The sequence below is a fragment of the Pimephales promelas genome, chromosome 8 (genome assembly GCF_988280905.1).
Source record: "Pimephales promelas chromosome 8, fPimPro1.hap1.1, whole genome shotgun sequence".
Classification (NCBI taxonomy): Eukaryota; Metazoa; Chordata; class Actinopteri; order Cypriniformes; family Leuciscidae; genus Pimephales; species Pimephales promelas.
In genome coordinates, this window is record NC_142776.1 from 19980862 (window position 1) to 20007004 (window position 26143).

The following is a 26143-nucleotide window of genomic DNA, read 5'->3' on the forward strand; positions in this document are numbered from 1 at the left end:
GAAATGATCACCGGGGCAAATCAAGACTTCGCACTGGTGTGGTGTGTGGAAGTGGCTTTTATGTGTGTGTGCTAATGCGGTGCAGGTGTGTGACGCAATCAGTCCCAGGTAAGAGGCATGATGGGAATTTGAGTTTAAAGCCAATGGTCAATACTCTGGTGAAGGCTCCCTCTGGTGGTGGAGAGGAGGCGGAGCGGAATCCTCCATTGTAACAGAGCCCCCCCCCTGCGAGCGGCTCCTGACGCGAGGAGGCAAATGTCGTCGGGGTCTCCCACGGGGTCGAGGGGCCGGTTTTTCCGGATATGTCCTATGAAACTCTTCCGTGAGAGTGGGGTCCAGGATATCCCTTGAGTTGACCCAGGACTGTTCCTCCGGACCGTACCCCTCCCAATCGACCAGATATTGGAGAATGTTACCCCGACGTCTGGAATCCAGCAACTTGTGCACCTTGTACGCCTCCTCGCCGTCGACCAGAAAGGCAGGAGGGCTCTGGGAGGTAGCCCCCTCCTCCGCTTCTCCCCTCGGACCACCAGCGGGTTTCAACAGAGACACATGAAAAGTGGGAGAAATGCGGTAGTTAGCGGGCAGGTCTAATCGAAATGAAACAGGTGAAATTTGTCTTAAAATTTGGAAGGGACCAACATACCTGGGACTGAGTTTGCGACATGGTAGTCTGAGTCGAAGATCCTTGGTGGATAGCCATACCCACTGACCCGCCTGATATTCGGGAGCTGGACGACGACGACGATTGGCCTGTTGCTCTTGGCGCCGTACTGCATGCCGTAGGTGAGTATGAGCTTGATCCCAGACCTCTTCACTCTTGCGGAGCCACTCCGTGACTGATGGGAGTTCTGTGGGTTCACCAGACCAGGGAAACAGAGGTGGTTGGAATCCGAGGATGCACTTGAATGGTGTGATGCCGGTTGATGGTTTAATGAGGGAGTTCTGAGCATATTCGGCCCAGAATAGATATCTACTCCAGTCTTCTTGGTGTTGCTGACAGTAAGTGCGTAGAAATCGTATGATGTCCTGATTGAGGCGTTCGGTTTGTCCGTTGGATTGTGGATGGTACCCGGAGGTGAGACTGATGTTCACGTTGAGGTTCTTAAAGAATGCAGTCCAGACTCGAGATGTAAATTGAGGTCCACGGTCAGATACAATGTCCTCTGGTAAACCATAGAAACGGAAGACTTGATTACATAGGATCTCGGCGGTTTCCAGAGAGGTGGGAAGTTTGGTGAGGGGAACCAGTCGGCATGCTTTGGAGAATCTGTCTACTATGGTGAGGATGGTGGTGTAGTTCTGGGAATTCGGGAGGTCTGTGATGAAGTCGATGGCTATGTGTGACCAGGGTCGTTGCGGTGTAGGTAGAGGACAGAGGAGACCAGAGGGTAGTTTTCGGGGTGATTTTGAGGTTTGACATTCGGTGCAGTTTTGAATATGGGTGATGGTATCTGAGGTAAGGGTAGGCCACCAAAACCGGTTCTTGAGTAGATGAATAGTGGCGTTGATTCCAGGGTGACCAGAGCTGGGATTGGAGTGAACTTGATCTAGGAGACGGGATCGAAATGGGTCTGGAACAAAGAGAAGATCGGCAGGGCATTCAATGGGTGATGGGTTTTGGGCATTGGCGTTTTGAATCTCCGTTATGACATCCCACTGAACAGGAGCTAGCAGTAATTTCTCTCCAAGAATCTTTTCTGGATTGGGATTTGGGTTTATCTCCTCAGTTTGACGGGATAGAGCATCTGCTTTGGTGTTCTTGGATCCGGGACGGTAGGTGACAGTAAAATTAAACCTGGTGAAGAAGAGAGCCCATCTGGCTTGGCGGGGATTGAGGCGTTTGGCTGATCGTAGATATTCCAGGTTTTTATGGTCTGTGAGTACAATGAATGGTTCGGTTGCTCCTTCCAGCCAGTGTCGCCATTCCTCCAGTGCTAACTTCATGGCTAGTAATTCGCGGTTGCCCACATCATAGTTGCGTTCAGCGGGAGAGAGTTTACGAGAAAAGAAGGCACATGGAAACATCTTGGCTGGATTCCCTTGACGTTGTGAGAGGATGGCCCCCACCCCTGTGTTAGAAGCGTCCACTTCGACAATGAATTGGCGTTCGGGGTCTGGATGACGCAGAATGGGTGCAGTAGTGAACCGTTCCTTGAGTTCTTGAAAGGCCTGTTGTGCTTCGGTGTTCCATGAAATACGAGAAGTGTGTCGTTTGGTCAGGGCGGTTAGAGGGGCGGTGATCAGACTGAAGTTTCTGATAAATCTTCTGTAGAAGTTTGCAAAGCCTAAAAATCTTTGCAGTTCTTTCACTGTTTGCGGTACTGGCCAATCTACCACTCCTTTTACCTTCTTCTCATCCATTGCAACTCCATCTTGGCTGATTATGTATCCCAGAAATGAGACGCTGGTCTGATGAAACTCACACTTCTCCATCTTGGCGTACAGGTGAAACTGGATTAATCGTTGAAGGACCGATCTGACATGTTGGACGTGTTCTTCAAGAGAGTTGGAGTATATTAGGATGTCATCAATGTAAACGATCACCCATCTGTCCAGCATGTCTCGGAAAATATCATTCATGAATGCCTGGAACACTGAAGGACTGTTGGACAAGCCGAAAGGCATAACCAAGTACTCATAGTGCCCACTAGTGGTAGAGAAAGCAGTTTTCCATTCGTCCCCTTCACGGATGCGAACCAGGTTGTAAGCGTTGCGTAGATCGAGCTTGGTATAATATTTGGCTTGTCGAAGCTGTTCTAATGCTGCAGGAACAAGAGGCAGTGGATAGCGGTATTTGACTGTTATATCATTTAACCCTCGATAGTCAATGCAGGGTCTGAGTCCTCCATCTTTCTTCTTTACGAAGAAGAACCCGGCTGCGGCAGGTGAGGTTGATGGACGAATGAAACCCTTAGCGAGTTCTTCCTCGATGTATTGTTTCATGGCCTCGGACTCTGGTCTGGATAACGGGAAAATTCTTCCTTTAGGAGGAGTGGTACCGGGAATCAAATCGATGGCACAGTCAGTGGGACGATGTTCAGGGAGTTGTGAAGCTTTTTCTTTACTGAATGCTTCGATCAGATCTGCATAGTTAGAAGGTAATGATTCGAGCTCTGGTATTGTCGTGCAGGATGCTGGAATGGACTGGACTACTCGGGTTACCTTGGTTAAACACTGATTCTTGCAGGTTTCGTCCCAACGAATGATTTGACCTTCTCTCCAAGAAATCTGAGGGTTATGAGATTGGAGCCATGGATATCCCAGAATGATAGAGTGACGTGGAGCGTGAATGACGTAGAATTGAATGTTTTCAGAATGCAACGATCCCATGTCCATCTTGATGTCAGTAGTGACACACTGGATTTTCCCTTCTCCAATGGGATGTCCATCTAGCGCCTCCACTGTTAGAGGAGGATGACATGGAGTCAATTTGACGTTACATTGTTCAGCGAATGATTGAGACATGAAATTTCCAGCGGCTCCCGAGTCAATGAAGGCTGTGGTATCAAACACTTGTTCTTGAATGGTCAGTCGAACTGGAATTGCGAGGTTGTTAGAGGAAATTCTTTTATTAACTGGAGAACTCACCGGAGAATTATGAGATGATGGTCGTACAGGACAGGAGAGTTTCATGTGTCCAGGTTGACCGCAGTACATACATAGCCGGTTCTGATATCTGCGCTCTCGTTCCTCTAGAGTGATGTGTGTGTGCCCCAGCTGCATGGACTCATGAGGGGTTGCTGCTCTGAGAAAAACTCGGTTGGCTGCCCGGGGTTTGCGTCGAGCACGAATCAGATTGTCGACCTGAATGGCCAGAGAAATATACTCATTCAAACCTCTCCCCTCGTCGCGACAGGCTAATTCGGACTGAAGTTCTGGGGTAAGTCCTCTTCTAAAGAGCGTTTTTAAAGTATCTTCCACCCAATTAGTTTGTGCAGCGAGTGTTCGAAAAGTCAGAGCATAATCAGCGGTGGTATTCTTTCCTTGTGTGAGATTTAACAGTTGCTCTCCCACATCTCCTTCTCCTGTGGTATGCTCAAAGATTTGTCGAAACTGTTGAGTGAAATCTTGAAAAGTGGTGAACGTATTCCCCTCTAGCTTCCAGATGGCCGTAGCCCATTCCAATGCTCTGCCGGTGAGCAGCGAGCATACAAAAGCAATGCGACTCCCGTGATTGGGGTAAAGTGCAGGTTGTTGATCGACGAATATGGTGCATTGTAACAGGAACCCTTTACATTTACTTGGTGTGCCATCAAATTTCTCAGGAAAAGCGAGTCGTGGATTGACTGTTGTACTCACATTTTCAGGAGGGGTTCTCGGCAATGGAGGAGGCTCGGGCGGATTGGGTGTGGCACCGACAGCGGTACGAAGCTCTTGCATTCCCCGTACAAGCTGTTCAGTGAGAGTGGTTAGGTGGCTGAGCTGCTGATGGTGTAGATCCAAACGAGAAGCCTGAGTGGTGAGTTCGGTGGTTAATTGTAGGACAGCTGCTGGATTAGAAGATGGCGAAGTCTTCTGTAATGATTCACAAGGAACAGAGGAATCCATTTGCAGCTTTATTTGACAGAGTCGTACAGGCAGGATCAAGACGGGCAGACAGAGCAATGCAGACAAGACAGCGGGATAATCAAGATACAGGCAGAGATCAGGGCAGGCAGCAATAATCGTAAACAGGAAACAGTCCGAGATCAGGCCAGGCAGATATCAATCGAGAGGGAGTCAAACAGTCCAAAGTCCAAAAACCAGAGAATCAGAATCAGGGGTATAAACGCTCAGAAATGATCACCGGGGCAAATCAAGACTTCGCACTGGTGTGGTGTGTGGAAGTGGCTTTTATGTGTGTGTGCTAATGCGGTGCAGGTGTGTGACGCAATCAGTCCCAGGTAAGAGGCATGATGGGAATTTGAGTTTAAAGCCAATGGTCAATACTCTGGTGAAGGCTCCCTCTGGTGGTGGAGAGGAGGCGGAGCGGAATCCTCCATTGTAACAGATGGACTGTGAACTAACATAAACGCACAATGAACAAATGTATTTGCATTAACTAACATTAACAAATATTAATAAACACTGTAACTAATGTATTGCTCATCGTTAGTTCATGTTAGTTAATGCATTTACTAATGTTAACTAATGAACCTTATTGTAAAGTGTTACCGTATATTTTATTATATTTGTTCATGGGTTATACTCTGATTATACTATTTGCCGACAAGTAGAAATAACACTATGTTTTGAACTGCGTAGAAATTAAAGTTGAGATATCTGTTAATAAATAACACAAAATAATTATTTATTTTAGGAACATAATTATCATGTTTGGTTTTGGGTTTTGAATCACGTATTGGTTTGTCCTTTTTTTTTTTTTGTTATTGTCTTAGTGCTGTCCCGCAATTCCCTTGTTCTTCATATGATCTTGTCATGTGGATGTTTTGATTGGTTCATGTAGGTGAACTTGGCTGCATTTAAGTCATTTTTTTTATGCCCTACCCTCGCTAACTTACCTCCATCTCGTTTACTTGGATGTAATGAATGTCATTGCTTATGTTTCACAAGTGCCCACTATTGTCGAAACCGTGGCCTTGCAACGGGTTTAATTGAAACACGCAAAGAATCCAATATGGAGCTGAATTATTATTATTAATATTATTCTGAATTATTATTATTAATATAAATTAAAAAAAATCCTTAAAGGTTTACGCAATAATAATAACAAAACAATAAAAAATACAGTTTAAAGTAGCTACAAGAATTAAATGTGGTAACATGTAGGCTATATGTTGAGTAGACTCACTCCCTCTGTCAAAATCAAAGGGGTCAAGGGTCTGTCCAAATAAACTTTCCTCATTCAATGTTGAAAGCACTTCAAAATGGCGGTGTGGATTCCCCTGAGGGGAGAGAACTTAGGCAAGTTTGCGAGTGTATGTCTAAAAGTAGAGTTAAATGCAGTGCAGTCCATGTGTATTTACGTTCCCATTTGTCTTTTGGGTCTAGGAACCAGTAGTTGGTGAGTGTCTGTTTGTGGTTCATGTCCCAGTCTGTTAGTACGGTCATGTTAAGTTCAAGTCAAGTAATCTTTTGATTCTGTTATACCTTTGTTAAATAGAACTGCACTTGGGTTAACTTCAGCTCACCTTCAGTGGACTATGCATTAAAGAAAGGAATTTCAAAGAATTCATAGCTATAATATAAATAAAATTATATAAATATTCTCTCAGACAAGATGCTTTGCATTGCATTTAATATAATAAGCAAACAACTATCTGCCATTCAAGTCATGAGTCATTCAAGTAGTTGAAATTCACCAGAAAACCACATGCTTTGGAACAAACAAGAACAAAAAAAATTCTACCACATCCTTCCACCCAAACCCCAACAGGCTTCTTTTTAACGGTCAAATAATATAGAATGTAAAAATAAAATGTATTCAGATAAATGTGGTAGGATTTCAAAACAAATGCAGAGAGAGAAGTAAAAGTAGGCGGGATCATTTAAAGAAAGAGAAGTGCTGTGATTGGCTCCTGTTTGGGACACTTCCTGAATAAACAAAAACAGAGAAGCACAGCTGGGTAGCTTTTGGCCCAGAGCTGAACTGTAGAAGAAGCTGATAAAAGATACTTCTGTGGGATTCCACCTTCCTTCACTGTCTGTGTGTGTCCGGGACAAATCGTCTGGATGTAATCTGCTGTGAGAGGGAGAAAGGGGCATTAGAAGGGAAGAGAGAAAGTGAAACTTTTTGCAGATTTAAAAGTTCTTGGGAGGAGTCACACAGGCAGCAACTTCTCTGAGAAAGAATGGAAAAAGGATATGAGATTCTCTCTAATAACACATATACAAATACTGTCAGTGTTAATATCACAGGTATGTAGTCTTCATTGTTTTGTTTTGTTTTTTTTACATTCCTCACCTCTGTTCTAATGTGGGGTGTGGGGGGCGGGGGTCTTGATATGAATTTAAGTGAGTGCATTTTGAAACTGGCTACAGAATCAGGTAGAACATCTTGTTAATTCAACTTGAATCATTTTATTCTCTATATTAGTATGTGCAGTCAAAGCACAGGGATATCTGCAGGAAATGGAATGACCTCACTGCTAAACAAATATAAATGCAAACATACATAGTGTGAACAAGCATGGAGTGTCATTCAGCAAACTCAGCACATTCTTGTGCTTTGTGATGCCTGTCCTCTCATTTTCAAGGGCATGATGAGACCACCAGTGTTGTTATTATTAACTAAAATTAAAAGCATAAATTTTAGGTAAAAAACTTTTTTGTTTTTCAGTTTACGCTGAAGTGCTAAAATTGCTACAAAAATAAATCTGAATAAAGCTGAATATTAAATGTATTAAAATACTAAAATTAAATTGAAAAGTGAAAATATAAAAGTGAATTCTAAATATTAATTAATACAATAGTATGTATATAATATGTAAAAATATAATAAAATAACAATACACCATGCACATTCTAGGCTGGAAAATGTAATCCCTACATTGGGATATCCTTACAACACAATTGGTGACAAAATTATATATTTTGGATTTACATCTGCTAATGTAAGCCATGCTCTTGATAGTAAACTGTCTGATTATATTTGAAGAGTTCAGATGCAAAAGCCTCTAAGTGCCATTTGAAATTTTCTTCTAGAATGATCATTTTTATCAAGCTTGTATATTTAAGTTCAGTGATTTCACTTAAATGGCAATGATAATTACCTATTAATTGTTATTGAAGTGAAATTACTTAACTTAAATATACAAGTTTGATAAAAATCATCATTAAAGAAGAAAATTTCAAATGGCATTTAGAGGCTTTTGCATCTGAACTCTTCATTTGTGTTTATTTTTTTTAAAGTGCAATATTTACAAATGGTGAAAGCATTATATATATAAGCATTATATAACTATGTGAATTAGAAAAGGTAGTCTTGCCACCAGCAGAAACAACAAAACCAAATTATTGTGTGTAATAAGCTATATCTTCACATGCTCAAAAATCACAGCTTTGGGGTGTGAAATATGATGAAATTCCGAAATTCATGAATATCATTAATGTTAATGCTCAGACAGATTGCGCTAGCTTATCTAAACTTGCTAATCCATAGCTAGTGAAAACCATATCAATCGCAAATCAAATCAATTCTCTAATTATTAGCTTGCTAAACATAGTAATGACAGCCTTAATTAAAAGAACCATCGAAAGAGGGGGAAATTACAGATGCATTCATTAATAGATTTTTGATAATTTTGTCTATTTAATCATCTTCTGTATTTGAGAGACGTTATTTGATTCCTCTAATTTAAATACTGTAACTTGTTTTCTAGTTGGGACTTTTGAAATCCCACATGAGTGAAAGCAATGTTTTCCACCCGTCACATTTGACCGGACTGTGACGCACAACAATGCTTTATCATATTAGTCACACAAAACTGTCTGTTTGAGCAAAAACATCCCTTTTGAGATTTTACATTCTCTTTTCCCTGTAGTCGAATTTTGTATTGTTTTTAATATATTTTGTGCTCTGACTCAGAGCATCATGAAATAATACCTTAAGACTATCACTGGACAAACCACCATTTGTTAGAATGTGCTTCATGTGATATTTCCTACTAAAAGCATAAGTGGAAATTACACTCTTTTGCAAAGTGTTGTCAACATTTTGAAACTCGTGTTGTTCTTGATCCATCACTCTGTGGTTTTAATTTCTATGATTTGCAACAAATTAAAAGGATTGCACAATCGACGTTGCCTGCTGACAGAGGGAAATTTGCCTTGTAAATTGAAAGCTCAGATATTTTATAATAAAGTCAGGTGTTGTGGTACGAACATGCTTTCTGACCCAATGTGTCACCGTCTGGTGTCACTACTGATAATTGAGAATAGTAGGCCATTGAAAAGGGTATATTTCACTATTAAGCATATAAAAAGGAGCATTTTTCAGAGGTGTATTTTGTGTCAGTACAGAGAGGGAATTTTGACAGAGATGCCACATTTTAAGACGCAAGATGAATGTAGCCATATGGTGGAGGTCCGGACCCATGTTTGAGTGGTTCTGCTGGCCATGGTGTTTTTTCCTTTTTGTGCTTTTTTGCCTCCTGTTCTCGCCAGATGGGTGTCACACAAGCCATTCCTCACCCGCAGTTGCCTAATTTGCCATTATTCTTTTTCTAATGGGGCCATTAACAACATCACTGATAATTGAATCGAAAGTTTCCCTCGATTGGGCCATTTTGGGATTTTAATGCACATCTGAGACTATCCCTGCAAGTTTCAGTCTTGAGCTGCTTTGTTCGATTTGTCCAAATCAATAACGCAAACGATTGCAGACTGTTGGGGTACTGGTCAGTTTACATATTTGAAAGAATGAAAATACCATCAGACAATGAAATTACCTAATTGTGAAAACTGAATTATTCTTTTGTATGTCAACATTACCCTAGGGAATATGATATCAACATGACATTATTCTGAACATGTTAATCATTTAAAAATCAATTTAATTACAATATGGCATTTACAATTTCAAATTAACTGCAATATTTGTCAAGGTATATAGTTTGATTGATGATTAATATATATATATATATATATATATATATATATATATATATAATAATTGATTAAACAATTTGATACTTTATACATAGAATAACTGAAATTTCAACTTGATTGTGATGTAACAGTAACAGCAGATCGCACTTAATTGAAGTGTATGATATATTAATTATCTAGAGATTTAATTGCATAATACTTGTAGCTTATGTTCACAGTCCAAGTTTATACTATTGATTTTTTTTTTTTTTTTTTGTGTAATTTTATTTTCTCCAACAGCTTGGCTGTATAGTTGTTGGCTACAGCTATAGGTGTCACAATTGACTGACATAAAGTGTCGAAGGTGGGTCTAGAACCCGGGTCTCCAGGTCAGAGAAAGCTATTTTTCTACCTCTGGTCTACTGGGGAAGGCATTTTATAGAAGACCCATGCATGTAAGCAAAAGCAAACTAGGAGGCTCAGATAATTCAAAAGCAGTCTTTACTTGATTGTAGTTCACAAATTCAAACAAACAAGCCATCATAGCTTCACAAAACAAAACATAAAGTAAGCCCAATGGCAACAGAGATACAGCACTTAACTCTTCTAGAACTCAGGAAATCCATAGTCAGTAGGCTCAAGACTGAACACAGCTCAATGAAAACTGCCAACTTAAATAGGTCAAAATACAGGTGGAACACGTTAACTTGATTAGTAGTCATAAATAAAGAGTTCACAGCAGGTGGTGACACCTAGTGGCTGGGAGAGTAATTGCAGGAAGGAGCAGATAGCTCTCCCTAGTGGCTTGGAGAGTCATTGCAGAAGGAGTCTTAGAGGAGCCCCTCTCTCAGGAACGGCTCCTGACGTTCTGTTGGCTACGGTTGGAATCCAGACAGTGGAACTCTCTGATAATGTCTCGATCTAAGATGTCCCAAGCTGGCACCCAAGACCACTCCTCTGAGCCATGGGGCTTCTTGGGTGTGGACAGTGGAGAGCAAATGGATGCGCATAGACCTGGGTTTGAGTAGCCGGTATGACACAGGGTTGCTCTTCCTAACGATTTTAAATTGACCGATGAATCGTGGGGCCAGTTTCCAAGACTCTAGATAAAGTGGAATATCCTTAGTTGACAACCACACCCTCTGACCCTGACGTAGGGATGGCCCGATTCTACAGCGCCGGTCGGCCTGTTTCTGTTGCCGTTGCAATGCCTGAACTAAGGCTGTGTGTGCTTTCCGCCAGGCCTGGCGGCACCTCTGGACTAATTGGTTTGTCAATTAATTGGATGCTCCAATAAGATGGCGAAAAGCCTTCCAAAAGTAAATTGCGACCCCCGATCATAGACCATGTCCTGAGGAAACCTGTGGATCCTGAAGACATGCTGCATCATGAGGTCTGCCGTCTGACAAGCTGTGGGGATCTTAAGCCGAGCTATCAGATGACTTGCTTTTGAGAATCAGTCTACCACCACAGAGATGACTGTGTCACCTTGCGATTTAGGAAGTCCGGTAACAAAGTCCAAGGAGATGTGAGTCCATGGACGTCGCGGGATGGGTAAAGGGTGAAGAAGACCTTGAAAGGTGGGATTTAGATTCTTTATTTTGGGCACATACAAATCAGCCAGACACAAATTTTCTGACATCCGCTTGCATACTGGGCCACCAGAACCGTGTCTGGATACACTTCAAAGTTCTTGTAACTCCAGGGTTACCCGAAAGAAGAGATGCATGTCCCCACTGCAACACATCAGATCATACAACATGAGGAACAAAAAGGCAACCTGGGGTGCCATTACCTGGGTCGGGCTGTTGTCGTTGAGCCTTCTTTACCGCCAACTCTATTCCCCACTGAACCCCTGCCAACACCTTAGAGCCTGGGATGATGGGCTCGGGTCTTTCCTCCACCTCTGGCATATCAAACTGTCTCGAATGGGCATTGGGCACAAAGTTCTTGGAGCCTGGCCGATAAGAGAGGATGAACTCGAAGCGATTAAAAAAAAGAGCCCATCGGGCCTGCCGTGGATTCAACCTTTTAGCCTCCAGAATGTATGTGAGGTTTTTGTGGTTGGTCCAAACTATGAATGGGTGTTTGGCCCCTTCCAACTAGTGTCTCCATTCTTGGAGCGCCAACTCCACCGCCAGCAACTCCCGGTTACCAATGTCATAGTTATTTTCTGCTGGGGTGAGTCGACTTGAAAAAAGGCACAGAGATGAAGCTCACCGTTGTGGCCTTTTGGGACAAAAGAGCTCCCACTCCATAATCTGGTGCATCCAATTCCACTACAAAGGGCAACTCTGGATCGAGGATCAGGATGGGTGCAGAGGTGAACCTTTGCTTGAGTAGCTCAAATGCTTGATTAGCTCTTTCAGTCCATTGAAATTGCCTTGAGGTCTTCTTGGTAAGGGCTGTAAGGGGTTTTGCAGTGGAGCTGAAATTCTGTATAAATCTCCTATAAAAATTTGCAAAACCAAGAAAGCGCTGTGCCTGTTTTACAGAGAATGGCTGGGGCCAGTTCAGGACTGCATGGCTCTTGCCAGGATCCATCTGAATGCTACCATTGGAGACAATGAACCCAAGGAAGGGTTCATTGCTCCACACATTTCCCCACACATTTCTCCACCTTCACAAAGAGGTTGTTCCTTAACAGTTGAGACAAAACCTGTCGGACGTGCTGGACATGATCTTGGTAACAACGGGAGAAGATTAAGATGTCATCCAGATAAACAAACACAAATTGGTTAAGCATCTCTCGCAGAACATCATTAATAAATGCCTGGAAGATGGCTGGGGCATTGACTAGGCCAAAGGGCATTACCTTATATTCATAGTGACCAGTCAGGGTGTTGAATGCAGCCTTCCACTCATCCCCACTCATCCCCGGTAGTAGGCATTCAGAAGGTCCAGCTTGGTAAATATAGTTGTACCTTGAAGGAGTTCAAAGGCTGTAGTCATCAATGGCAGTGGGTAGCGATTCTTTACAGTGATACGATTTAAACCCCGGTAGTCAATACATGGCCGGAGACTGCCATCCTTCTTCCCCATGAATAAAAAACCAGCTCCTGCTGGTGAGGTTGAAGGGCGGATGGATCCACTGTCAAGGGCCTTTTTGATATATTCTTCCTTAGATGCATCTGCCTCTATTGCGGTGAGTCAGTGAGGGAGGCTATTTTCTCTGTGAGGGAGGGAGACTATGTGCGGTGAGAGAGACTATTTTCTCTGTCTGGGGCAGACAGAGAAAATAGTCTCCCTCGAGGTGGACAAGTGCCAGGGTGCAGTTCAATGGTGCAGTCATAGGGTCTATGGGGTGGAAGAGAAGTAGCACGTTCCTTGCTGAACACTTCACAGAGGTCTGCATACTCCTGAGGTACATGGGATGACTCGGGAGAGGTAACAAGATCACTGGAAGCCACTTGTCTCCGCCCAGAAATAGCCAGCATCTCTGTGGAGGGGACTGATGACTCAGGTATTGTAAGGAAGACTGTCTGTAGCTCAAGAGAATGACAGAGAGACAAGACACACAGCAGTTAGGACCCCACTCACTTATCTATTTGGAAGACCAATCAATTTGTGGATTATGCCATACTAGCCAAGTATACCCAAGGATCAAAGGGAATTCAGGAGATTTGATTAAAAAGAACTGTATTTCTTCTCTATGAGAACCCACTTGAAAGTGGGGGAATGTGGTGCACTGGCTCAGGGGTTCTCAACTCCAGTCCTCGCGACCCACTGCTCTGCATATTGTGTATGTCTCCCTTATTTAACACACCTGATTCACATCCTCAGCTCGTTAGGATAGACTCTATGTGACCTGACTCACCGCAATACAGGCAGCACATCCGTTATCTCCGCCTGTGACAACCGAGTTCTCCCCAGCTGCATTGGTTCCTCAGAACACTCACTCAGCGAGGAAGGCTCCATAGGACCAGTGAAGATGTTAAACTCAGGCAGTCGAGTGTCACGGCGACATTCACCTTGTCGGTCCTGGATGCGGTTGTCCAGTCTAATGGCAACATCAATCAGAGACTCCAAATCAGGGGTTGGGTCTCTGTATGCCAACTCATCATTTAATTCATGTGACAGGGCATGATGAAATGCAGCTTTCAGGGCTCGCTGATCCCGCTCAATCTCTGTAGCTAGGGTTCGTAACTCTATAGCAAACTCTGTAACACTGCGTCTTCCTTGTGTGAGTTGAAGCAGTCGATGATCAACCTCTGCTCCACTAACAGGGCGGTGGAATACTTTCCTCATCTCTGATATGAAAAGGTCGTGAGAGGAGACTGCCGCTCCCAGAGAGATGTTGCCCAATCCAACGCCTTTCCTATAAGAAGGGTTATCATATATGCCACTGTGCTGCTCCCTGTAGGGAAACTGTTAGGCTGCAATTGGAAAGCAAGAGTACACTGTGTTATAAATCCTCGACACCTCTATGGGTTCCCATCATACCTCTCAGTGGCTGGAAGTCTATGCTCAAGTAGGAGACCTGCTGGTGGACTTGGCTGAGGGGTACCATGAGACTGAGCTGGTAGGACTGAAGCAGCTTGAGAAGTGGATTGGGTTAGTGGAACTGGAGATGTAAAATAATGTCTTAGATGCTGGAGAATCTCATTTAGAATCTGTTCATGCTTGTTAATGGCCGATGCTTGGCTTGAGAGCTCAGAGAGGATGCGTTCCACGTTAGAGGGAGGGGTATATTCTTCTGCTGGGTCTATTTCCATGGTTGAAAAATACATACTATGGTAGTCAATGGGGAATGAGATCTGTTTGATTAAAACCTTCTTCCAAATATCTTCCTTTGTGTTCAGCAGAACAAATAAACACATAGAGGTTTGGAACAACATGAGGGTGAGTAAATACTGACAGAATTTTCATTTTTGGGTGAACTAACCCTTTAAATAGGGCAAAATACAGGTGGAACGCATTGACTTGATTAGCAGTCATAACTAAAGAGTTCACAGCAGGTGGTGACATCTAGTGGGTGAGTAATTGCAGGAATGAGCAGACAGCTCTCCCTAGTGGCTTGGAGAGTCATTGCAGGAGGAGTCTTACAATAGGATTTTTTATATTTTCTCCAAAAACTTATATGCATATAGAATGGTATTCTCTATAGTAGGGGTGGAGCCGAACCCGAATACGGTATTCGGAAAGGCACAAATAACGTGTTTTTTATGAATACTTATTTCGAACAAATACTTTAAAAATATTTGTATTCGGGAACAAGAAAAAACTTTTTTATCAAAAACTGCGTTTCCTCACGAGACCGCAGTGCGCGAGTGACGTTCAGGAAGAGGTGACTGACACAGGCTGATCCACTCAGCAAACAGAGAGGGCTCGGCTGAGCGAAAAAACAAAACAAAAAAAAAAAAAACACTTAACAGCATCACTGTTTTCGTTGAATAGATGTTTGTACCTTAACTGGGTTCCGGAGGCAATTTATAACTTTCGGGAAATGGAGTTTGATCGGGAGATTATTCCATAACGCTGCATTATTGACGTCTGCTGTCGGGTGCTCTCATGTTCGCTCTGTTTACGCAGCTCTGTTAGCTCGGTAACGGTAATTATTTGTTTTTATTACATCATGGCTTGGTTGAATTCTAATGTAGAATGCAGTTTGTTTGTTTTTTGTAATAAACAGACCGCTGCTAATTAACTCGTTGCCATGGATTCTAAACATAGAGATGGAACGGAATATTTTTCAGCGGAAGCAATACAATCGTTTTTAAATCAATAAACTCCTTTTTCAATCAATATTTTGAGTCAAATTATTTATTTATTTGGTAGGTAGCCATGTAATAAGCAGGATAATGTATTAGCGAGGCGGTTGTTATAGCAAATACAACCCCTTCAGATTCAGGCTGATTCAAGACCCCTCCACTTCGTGTTGGCTCGTAACAGAGACTATTTATTATTATTACATAATATAAATGGCCTAAAAGGACTTTGATCGTAATCATCCGCCTCGCTATACATTATCCCTAACTTATTCTGTCTGTTAAGCATCCTCCAACAAGGACAGGTGGTGGTGGGGTTCATAATGTTCACAATTGTATTTTATTAGTTGTTGGTTTAATCATGGATGAGGTAATGGCTGTTATGTTTTGTTTTTTTGTTTGTTTTTTTTTAATGACGTTCCTTGTTACATGTTCATTGCTGGATTATAGAAAAACATCAACCAATATTGCATATCCATAATTATTATAATGGATATAATTAAAGAATCCTTACACTATAACGTAAATTAACGCAAAAAAACCCTGAATGTTTACGCCATTTTGCATTCGAATACAAATACAAATACAAATACTTTTACCCCCTCAACAAATACAAATACAGATACAAATACCGGCTGCTTTGCACACCCCTACTCTATAGTTTATTCCAAGTAATCAAGGGCTTAGTGGGTTCCATTTAAATATTATGCATGAGTTCCGCCAGTAGTTGGCTACAAATTTAGATTGGAATGAAAGTGGAACTCGCTTCAAAATGGCGGCAGAGATTCCCACCAGGGGAAGTGCTTAGGGAAGTTAATGAGTGTTAAATTGAAGTGGAACACAACCCATGTCAACTTACAATGACAGGGAGCACAGGCAAACAGGACAATGGAAAACAGAACCAAAACATAATTTAACTAAACATAACAGGACATAGGTTACACACTGTGCACCTTTAGTATTTACCTTCTCATCTTGTGGGAAAGCTGCTGGTGATGATCTTTGATTCATCATGTGACTTTCTCATCACCACCTGTTTTTTGGTGGTTTTAAGTATATTACAAAGGTACAAAACAGATATTAGTGGTTGGTATAACATTTTACATGTAAATATAAGATAAATCTGTAAATCCAGTGCAAAAAAATAAGGAAATCCAACAACACTTGTGGTAAGGGGCTCTTCAATAAATTCTAAACATTACAAACGTGTTTGGGCTTGAGAGCCTTCTTCATGGTACACAACAGACACAATGCATGAATATTTTAAGAAAACATCTCCATACTGATTGACTCATACAAAGAGAATTAACAACAGCTTACAAGCTCCACTCAAGACTTCCATGACCCTTGTGAGCTGGTAAAGTCGCTCCAGATTCTACAATACCTTACTAAAATCTGTAAATCCTAAAATGTCACGACTTTTACTGTAAATTTCTGGCAACCACAGGTGTCAGTTTCTTTACTGTAAATAAAATTGATATTTTTTAAATGTATATGTACTGTAAAAAGGTTATATAGTAGCAAGAAATGTAAAAATGCCAAAACGATACCTACCCTGAAAAAACTCTACTGTCAAAACGATACCTACCGTGAAAGTGGAATTGTTTTTTTTTTTCTTTTTTTTTAAGCCTGATGAGGGGGTGACAGCCTTTGACAGTTTCCCTGGTTGTCTGGTTATCGAAAAACTTCCAACCACAGGAAGCTGTAGCTGTATCTACCCAGAAAGCTTACTCTGTTTGTTTTTCCACTTGTAAGAACTCATCACTGGCCTAAAAAGAACCACCAAAATTCTTAAAAGAAATGCTATTTTAAATCTCTTTGCGGTCATAAATATTCTACACTTCTGACACAAATTACTATCACGGTTCCTTTAGCTGGGTGCCTAAAGTGTGAAAAGGAACATCAAAATGACTGTTCAACACACTAGCGTACCTCTTTCTCCCTCTTTACTCGTGTAATACAAATAGAGTAACAGCACTGACATCCATCGGAAGTTTTGTTCCCTGTCACAAGGTGTTTGGAGACTGACTTCATCCAGTTAGTTCATTGCTAACCTTTTTATTATGAGGCTACACATACAGAGACTGAGACAGTTGACAGTTAATTATAGGAGCCATGGATCGCTGTAGACATGTTTGTCAGCTGTATGCCGATTGACTCGCAACTTGTTTATTTTTCAATGCTGCTCCATTGTTTTCTGGAGCTGCTTAGATGAGTCTATTTTGCAACGTGTGAGAAGTGCCCCAGGGCTTGCCATAATGATGGTAATAAGAGAATGCATCCTGAACTGAGAGAGAGAGAGAGAGAGAGAGAGAGAGAGAGAGAGAGAGAGAGAGAGAGAGAGAGAGAGAGGGAGGGAGAGAGAGAGAGAGGGAGAGGATAACTGCATTGTTTGGGGAGAGGAAATAATTGGTGAAGGTGACCTGATATGTTCATGAGTGAATTACCCACAGTCCTCCTCTCATTTAACATGCGCTTTTGTACTGTACCACTTCTTCACTTCATTTTGTTCTGTATCTGCAGTTATACTGTAACATTCAACATTGACCTGAGAATTCACCATGTGTTTTTTCAAACAAAATGCTCCATTCGTTTTGAGTGCAGCTGAATATGGCAGTAGAAAGTGAACAATCTGAAGCTGTCTTTAAACTCTCATCTCATGTGAAAATGTTTTTTTTTTTCATTCGGAATTCAATACTAAGGCCCTTAACATCAATTTTAATTATTCTAACTAATCCGTATACAAGCATTACTGCAATTTGTGAAAGACAGAGAGTCAGAAAGAATGTGTTTAATTCAAATAGAGTGATGGAGACAAACTGAGAGGAAGATCGAGGTAATGGAAAAGACAGAGTGTGATGGTTGGAAATGCTGAGACAGACAGTGAAAGATGGAGGAGAGTCAGTCAACTCTGCTGTGATGGAGACCAGGGAGACTTTCTTAAACACCTTGTACATACTCAAACTTACACGGATTTGTAGATTTAAGACCGTTTCTGCTCTTATTCTCAGATTCTAACTCTCAGATATGAATTAACTAAAGTTGTGGGCAGTGTAAAAAGAGATTATATTATATTATATTATATTATAAACCATTTATTTACACGACAGTGGTGCTTGGGTACCTGAAAACGCAAACTTTTGAAAACAGGTTTTAAAGTCCAAGTTTCTGAAATCAATTCCATTCATCTCTATAAAATATAAACTCTGTAAACTATAACAAATTTGTGAAAATGGTTACGTCATGCACATGCGTGTTACGTCTTCAGTGTAGTGTTTCTTTACAAAGAAGAAAACACTTTGGCCCGGCGAACTTCCATCTCCGCCCTATCATCCTCCCCATCATCTAATTGCCCCATTGCCAAGTTAGAGGATGGTCGTTGGATAATTTTTAATATATGAATAAAAAATGTAATGTTTTATTGGTATGTTTTTGCTGTTAGTTGATATGGAATGGTTCCTTTAGTCAATGGGGTGCTAAAACAACACTTATGCAAATGCACAATAAAATGCAAATAAACAATGTTAATTGTATGTAATTTAATGTATTGTCTGTTTCATCCACACTTTTATAAAGGCTACTGTAGTATATCATGTTTAACACATGCACAAACACAAAATCAACCAAATGACCACCATGCCTGTAAGGGAAATAACAGTCGAAAATCTTCTTGAACAACTTAAATTTCACACACAGTCTCTAGCCTGTAGCAGCAAAGCACTCTTGTGCATTATAAGTCTGGTTCAACCCTGGTTTGACAGAATTAGGATGAAAGGAAGCATTGTGAGGAACCGGTAATATGTCTTATGACTGTAGACATCTAAAGGAGCACAGATAGCCACGTTTGCCTGGTCAGTAACAATAAATGCTTACAAAGGAACGAGAAGATCCCAATCAAAGCATGTACATGTAATTAAAAGGATTTGGTGCCCGGCGAGGGTCTATCTGCAGACCCGAGGCAACCATTTTCATCGAGAGCTGAGCTGAGAGAGACAGCAGGCCCTGAGACAGCGCTTTATGAGAGCTTGAGACGAGTGCTCTGATGACAGGTTGTCTCCCACAGAGGAAACAGAGCCATGGGTTCAGATTTGGGCTTCAAAGCCCCGGGTCTGAGCAGATAATCGAAAGGCATGTGAGCTGGAAAATGTAAGGCTGAATCAAAGACTTGATTACTATTATAGCAGTGGCGCCTCAGGCTAGAGGTGACGATGATGGTAGCTTGCTTTCTGACACCTTTTTATGCCCATTAGATGTTCAGTTACATCAGACGCAGGGCTGTGGACAGTCATTTGGCGAACACTACTTGGGCTGATATTGTGCGTGTATGTACAGTATGATGTTCTCGTCATGGATGTGTTTATGGAGCCAAAAGTGTGTCTGTGTTATAGGAACTCATTACAAATAAACAAATATACTGTAAACAAATTTATATTCATTATATAATGCTTTTAAAAATACAAATTTATTAACATGAATGAACATGTATGAAAATACATGAATCGTTAAATAATATATTATTTATAAAATACATATTTTTATTTGAGTAAGCAATGATTTGAACCATAATATACACTACCATTCTGTCACGTCTGTCCTGTGGCCTGAAGTCGGTTTTAGTTGCTACCCAATTAACTTGTGATTAGGTTTTTCGAGCTCAAGAAGGTGGATTGGTTTTTAGCGGGTTTCGTTGTCATGATAATTAAAGCTACAGGGATAACATTCTCCGGAGTAGGATTTATTCTGGGTTAGAGATTGCATACCAAAACTGGAAATACTATAAATACAGTACATGTACAACAGTACATACTTTTAAACTGGAACGCATGTTTAGAATTTTGACTTTGACCTTTAGTTTTTGTAAATTCAAATCGAAGGGCAGAACATGACTATAAATGATTAAATTACTTCCTTGAAGTGACCATTGCGTGTTCCCTTCACTAACAGACCTGTGGAAGTGCTCTTAAACTAAGAACTCAAATACAGGACAAACCATATTTTGCTGAATGGTCTTTGTTTGTGAACATCAATGTACTTTGGTTGTTTTGTTCAAGTTTTTGTGAAGTTCTAAGAAATGTTGAGAAATGAGAAATTAAACATTGTCCCACACAAACTTAAAATGGGCTATATGCACGCATAAGTTCCGCATTTGACGCAAGGATGCTCGTCAGTTTCCGGGAAAACGGGATTATGGCAGAGTCTTCAAAATTTACTGTCCTCCCGTCTTTGAAACAAAACTGTCATACGTTTAGATGTCATTTTATATATATTTATGTTTATTTAATATAATTTTAAAAAGAAGCATAAACACAACGAGGGGTGTCTGTTTTATTTGTTTTCATGACTAACGTTTCTTTAGTATAACCATGGAGTATAAAATTCAATATAAATTCTAGGTATTGCATTGGACTCTACGATCGGCGGAAGTTATCGAGCATTCTTACACCTTCACCGGAAAAACCGCCATGCATAGAGCCCATTGTCCCACATTTGGTTTTTTTTTTTTTTTTTTGGTTTGGCACCTTTAAGTAATGAATATAAATTAGTTTATTTATATTTATGAGCTTCCATTTAATTTAACTAATACCACTTAAGTTGTATTATAACTCATAAAGCTCCACCCCAACATAGAGGGAATTGAGGAATAAGGAAATTTAATTTGACAAATATTATCTCCTCAGATTTGCTATGGACCCACAAGGCCGACCCAAATTCTGTTCCATCTCCAGTCACACTCAATGTTATAAAACAGCTGAAAAACAAACCTCAAATATTTACCCTGAGCTCAGCCATGTTCATTTCAGTCCTCGCCATATATTATATGAATATATCATGGAAAATACGCTCAAATTTCAAGAAAGGCTTTGTTGGTAATTTTGGGGATTAAAGTGATGATAGAAGACAGCGAAGAAGAAATATAGAGCATATTGGTCGCACACAACCATGATTCCCTGAGGGACAATCTTTGCCTTTATTACATCTGTGGACTCACGGTGTTATTTACTCTCTCATGCTGTCTCTCTCTTACACACACAAACACACACTCAATCTCTATGTTACTTAATCACATGGAATTTATGAGACATGGACAGGGCTTTGCAAGGGCCCTTTTTTACCGTGTATCTTTGTATGTTTGTTTGCTTGAAAAGCTGATGAAATTCCAGTGAAACCTATAGCTTTTCCCTGGCTGTTGTTGTGTAGACACATTTTAGTTGAACTGAATTGGTACCGAGAACCAATAAAGGATTTTTTTTTTGTTTTTTTTTCTTTCTGCACACTTATTTGAGGGCAGGAAATGAGAAGAGATGACTGGAAAATACAGAACGCTAAAAAGCAGCAGTCCTGCCCAGCCTGTGTCAGTGCATATGTGTTGGAATTTCCTCCAGAGATCATGATGAGATCCATTTAAGGCCGAGAAGGGAGGAGGAGTTGAAGGGATATTTTACAATCAAGCAATCCCAAGGCTAGAACTGCCTGTGGTGAATTGAACCCCACTGCTTCCCTTAAACGCCACTTTAATATTAGCAGGATAAATGATATCTGAATGCTATAACAATTTATAAATATAACATTTTTGCACATAGATTCTGATTTTTTATTTTTTATTTTTCACCTGCATACTCATTTTGGCCATGAGGTAATTACATTTTATTAATTTATTTTATTTTTTTGTACAACAGCCAGCTTGAATATGTATCCAAATGATGCTGTTCTGCAGCCAAGAGAGCAGGTTATGACACATGATACAATTAATAAAGGGAATGTCATCACTCAAGACTCCGTCTTTAATTGATGTTTTAGGGAAGGACATGAATTGCTCAGGGCTGATTAGATGATGCATCTCTCTGTGAAGTAGATATATGTACAGTACTCACTCTCTCATACTCTCACATATTTGTATAGGCCTATGGTTTGTTGGGGCAAGATGACTCCCCCACCCACTTTCTGATTTTATTTTTTTTTCTGACCATAGATGACAAAAAAACAAAAACAAAAACAAAAACAAACAAACAAAAAAAAAACGTTTTGAGGTTAAAAAAATATTGATCTACGATATAGTATTCTGTTGAATATATTAATGTTTTTATGTTTGTGAAGTAAAATTTATAGTTTTTATTTTGAACTAAAAATATAAATTAGACCCCAGTGAATGCCATCTTACCCCTTTTTCAATATTTGATATTTTGTGCTACAACAACTATATCAGAAAATGTTTCTATTTATTTCCTATAATAACACATTGACTGATGCATCATCATCCTGCACATGATACAATTTAAAAGTAAGTCCACATTGTTCTTCATCATCCTACCATATACATACTGAAATGTGTACAAAACTTAATTTTTTGTATTTACTTATAGATTTTAATTTTTATTCACAAACTTACAGGACAAGCTATAGGCTAGATTATGCATTTATTTATGAAGAGAAAGTTGAACAGAGATCACAAGCCACTTTTCAGGTTTTATCATGAATGTTTGTTCAATAATTCGCAATAAGCTTTGTGTTTTGTTACTTTTGATATGAAACAAAGTCTTTAAGGCTTTCAAATTATGTCAATTTTATCACATAATTCAAACAATAACGTTATGGCGCTCTTTAATGCGGCGCGAGAGATCACTGTTGCCTCAGTTCAGGCAATGTGAAGCACAAATGAACGCCATCATCCCTTCCCCTTTAATATGTTACGGAAGGAAATAAACATGATTGAACATCAGAAAATATGTTGAAACGTACAGTTCAACTTACCAAAATCATATGTGTTTCTCATCTCAGGTAATCACTCAATCAGTGTTTCAACTGCAGAAAGACAAAAATAAAACAGCTTGACATAGCCTAAGTCAGAAAAGCCATTCGTCTACCAATAACTTGAATGTCAGCAAAAGCGCTCTCGCCACTAAGTGGACAGACAGGGGTGAGAATTACAGTTAAAGTTACAGCACACCTTGGGCCTAGTATGCCAAGGCAGTGGCATCCACAATCCAATGGGCCATGCCTACTTAGTTTGGGGACTGTAAGTATCAACAAAATAGAGAACAGGTGGACATCATAATTAATCAGTGAAAAACCAAGGAAACCAAACCTTTTAACACATTCTATTGACAATAAGTAACATCTATAGGCTATCTACTAACAGAGAGTGTTATAGTATTAATAGATAGGGTTAGGGATAGTATAAGTTGACATGCAGTTGCAAACTGAACTAAAACAATTGCAAAATGCAGCCAAAATAGACATTAAACCCAGAATACCGCTAACAATATGTGAAGACTTTCATATTTGTGTCCAAAAATTGGCACTATTTGAGATACTTTACTATTTAGCTACTATTGGAAAGTGATATGGAAGGGTCATAAGATGCCAAGATTCTGTACAATCCCTCTGAAGTGAATAATTGTATCCCTTTATCGCTAATTATCGCTTATCGTAATTAATATTGATTAGCCTTTTGCTTAACTATGTAATCAAACAGCTAATAATGTGTTGAGTCAGACAGCTGCCTACTAACAATCGTCAGAAACTCTTATTTGAACAACTCAGAACGTCAGTAGAGAAAGGCATAGTTCATCATAACAAATACATCACACACCTTGCTAAATCTACCGGATATCAACCTCCCCTGTTAGTTCGCCGTTAATGATAAGCTAAAGCAGAGACTATTTATAACAAGACTTGCCACTTCCTAAATCCTTAATACAACTATTTAGGGAAAATCCGTAACACCAAAGATGGAGGTTGTATGCACATGGCCCGTACCTACCGACGCATGCACACAGTTGAGGTTTGCAATGGCGGAGAATACATTACTGTTTGAAAAGGCGGCAGATTTGATATGTGTTAGTTGTTTAAAAATCAAACATCGCAATTCTCCCGGAAGTTCTGGGAGTCTCCCGCAGATTGATAGTGGCTCCTTGAAAACCATAAATTTGTTAAAATCTATAAGAATCTAGAGCGAGCGAGCAAGAGCGCGCACCTACTGAGTTTCAAAACGTGTAGCGCACGCACGACAGAGAGCGAGAGAACCCTTGGGCATGCGCAGTAAAAGTATAACTTGTGGGGAAAAAGGCGTTTTAAACCTTATTTTGGGGCAAAGTCATCAAACTTTTACAGCGATTTTAGATAGGAGCCTGGTCTTGTTAGTCCGAAATAGCTGCCCGGAGGCGTTGCCAAGATGGCGGCCGAGTGGCATGACTTGCTTAAAAGGACTTTAGCTAAAGCCCTCCGGCACATTGACGTGATTTGTTATAAGGTAGCTTGTGACGTCAGAAACACGAGCAATTTCAAATTGCATTATTGAGACTGTCTTTGGTTGAATGCAGTTTTAAGGAGAAAATACTCAGCAATGGTGTTCACATGAATTTGCACATGCTTTGTCCTAAAGCAAATAAAAAAAAAAAAAAAACACATAGACTTAAACAACATTAAAACTTGATTTCCACAACAGGGGGACTTTGCTAGTTTGTTGAGGTTTACTACCGAACCAATATTTTTATTATAAATGAATGTATTCTAGCAGAGACGGTGAACTTTTAGCTCAAAGACCTTTTTTTTTTCAATTTCAAAGTGAGCTATACCTTTTACTTTCCATTTATTTTCTTTTATCTGTAATTTGTTGATTAAAAAGTCAGGTTTGCAACAGATAGCTGTGTACACATGGTGCCAGGGTGAATTTTGTGATTTTATCATTCCATATGTCTGTCAGAGTTGGGAATATTATAATATTTTGGAAGAAACTGTTTTGGATAAGATAAGTCTTGAATTGATTATTTTTTTCGGCATTTACATTTTTATTTATGTGAAGCCAAGGCTGACAGAAGAAGGTGGGATGAATCTATTGAACTTTCTTAACATAGCTGATTGGCTAATATGTGTTGGGGGTCTATATAATATGTTTTGGGGGTTCTGTTCCTGTCTCTATGAAGCACCCTCTGGATCAGTGTGTTGTGGTGCTGAATGTGATTTCACCAAGTACAACATGTTCCAGGGTCAACAACTTTTATGATCCTGGAACAACATTCCAATCAGATTTTGGGTCAGAGTTAGGCTTAAAAGTGCAGGTTTAGGCGCTTACACATCAGTGGTTTCCACCTATCATTTCCCTCTGATTTTATAGATGAGTTATGAGTAGGAATTAACCCTTTAACTGACTTCTCAACCAAACGGTTGAGCACATTTTGAGTCACTATATTTTATTGAGAGGAGTACCTAACTTAAAGGGATAGTTCACCCAAAAATGAAAATTAAGTCATCACCCCCATGCTGTACCAACCCCGTAAGACTTTTGTTCATCTTTGAAACACAAATGAAGATAGCCTATTTTGATTAAATTTGTGAGCTGGATCACTGCTACAGACTCCTAAGGGATTGAAACTTGACGGCCCAGAAAGTCATTGAAGAAAATATTTAAATATTCCATGTGACTACACTGGCTCAACTATAAATTTATCAAGCGACAAGAATACTTTTAGTGCAGAAATAAAACAAAAATAATGACTTTATTCGACTATTCCTTTTCTTCCTGCTGGGCCTGAGACGAGAGTTCAAGAGATTTCGAGAACTGTGTTCTTCTTCTACTACTTCAGTTTACTTCTCACGCATGCGTCATGGAAATCTCAAAGTTGAATAAGGTTGTTATTTTTGTTTTATTTCCACACAATTCTGGTCCCATTTATTACCATTAAGTGACATCTCAACCATTTGGTAGAGGCCGATATTTTAAAAATTATGGGATGTGTTGAAAGAAAATGCATTGAGTGTGGTTACTAGCAACATAAGAAGATAAAAAATGCAAACCTTTTTTTTTCCATCACTTTTTTCTTGGTCGACCTCAAAGGGGGTAAGGATAGGGTTAGAACAAAATTTTGTTCAAAGATCAACAAAATATGTTAATCCAGGAACATGTC

General features: G+C 40.2%; 1 protein-coding gene and 1 long non-coding RNA gene across 2 annotated transcripts in view; one reads left to right on the forward strand and one right to left on the reverse strand.

The window, feature by feature from the left end:
• Window positions 1-6552: 6552 nt before the first annotated feature.
• LOC148977715 (uncharacterized) overlaps window positions 6553-26143 on the reverse strand; it is a 97851-nt gene continuing 78260 nt past the window's right edge. Inside the window, exon 3 of the long non-coding RNA XR_016169493.1 lies at window positions 6553-6685. This is a non-coding gene — a long non-coding RNA (uncharacterized LOC148977715). The remainder of the gene's footprint in view (window positions 6686-26143) is intronic.
• LOC148977716 (uncharacterized) overlaps window positions 6680-26143 on the forward strand; it is a 143101-nt gene continuing 123637 nt past the window's right edge. The window contains exon 1 of the mRNA XM_089134126.1: window positions 6680-6861. Coding sequence (XP_088990252.1) covers window positions 6795-6861 — 67 coding nt within the window. The 5' untranslated portion in view covers window positions 6680-6794. The remainder of the gene's footprint in view (window positions 6862-26143) is intronic.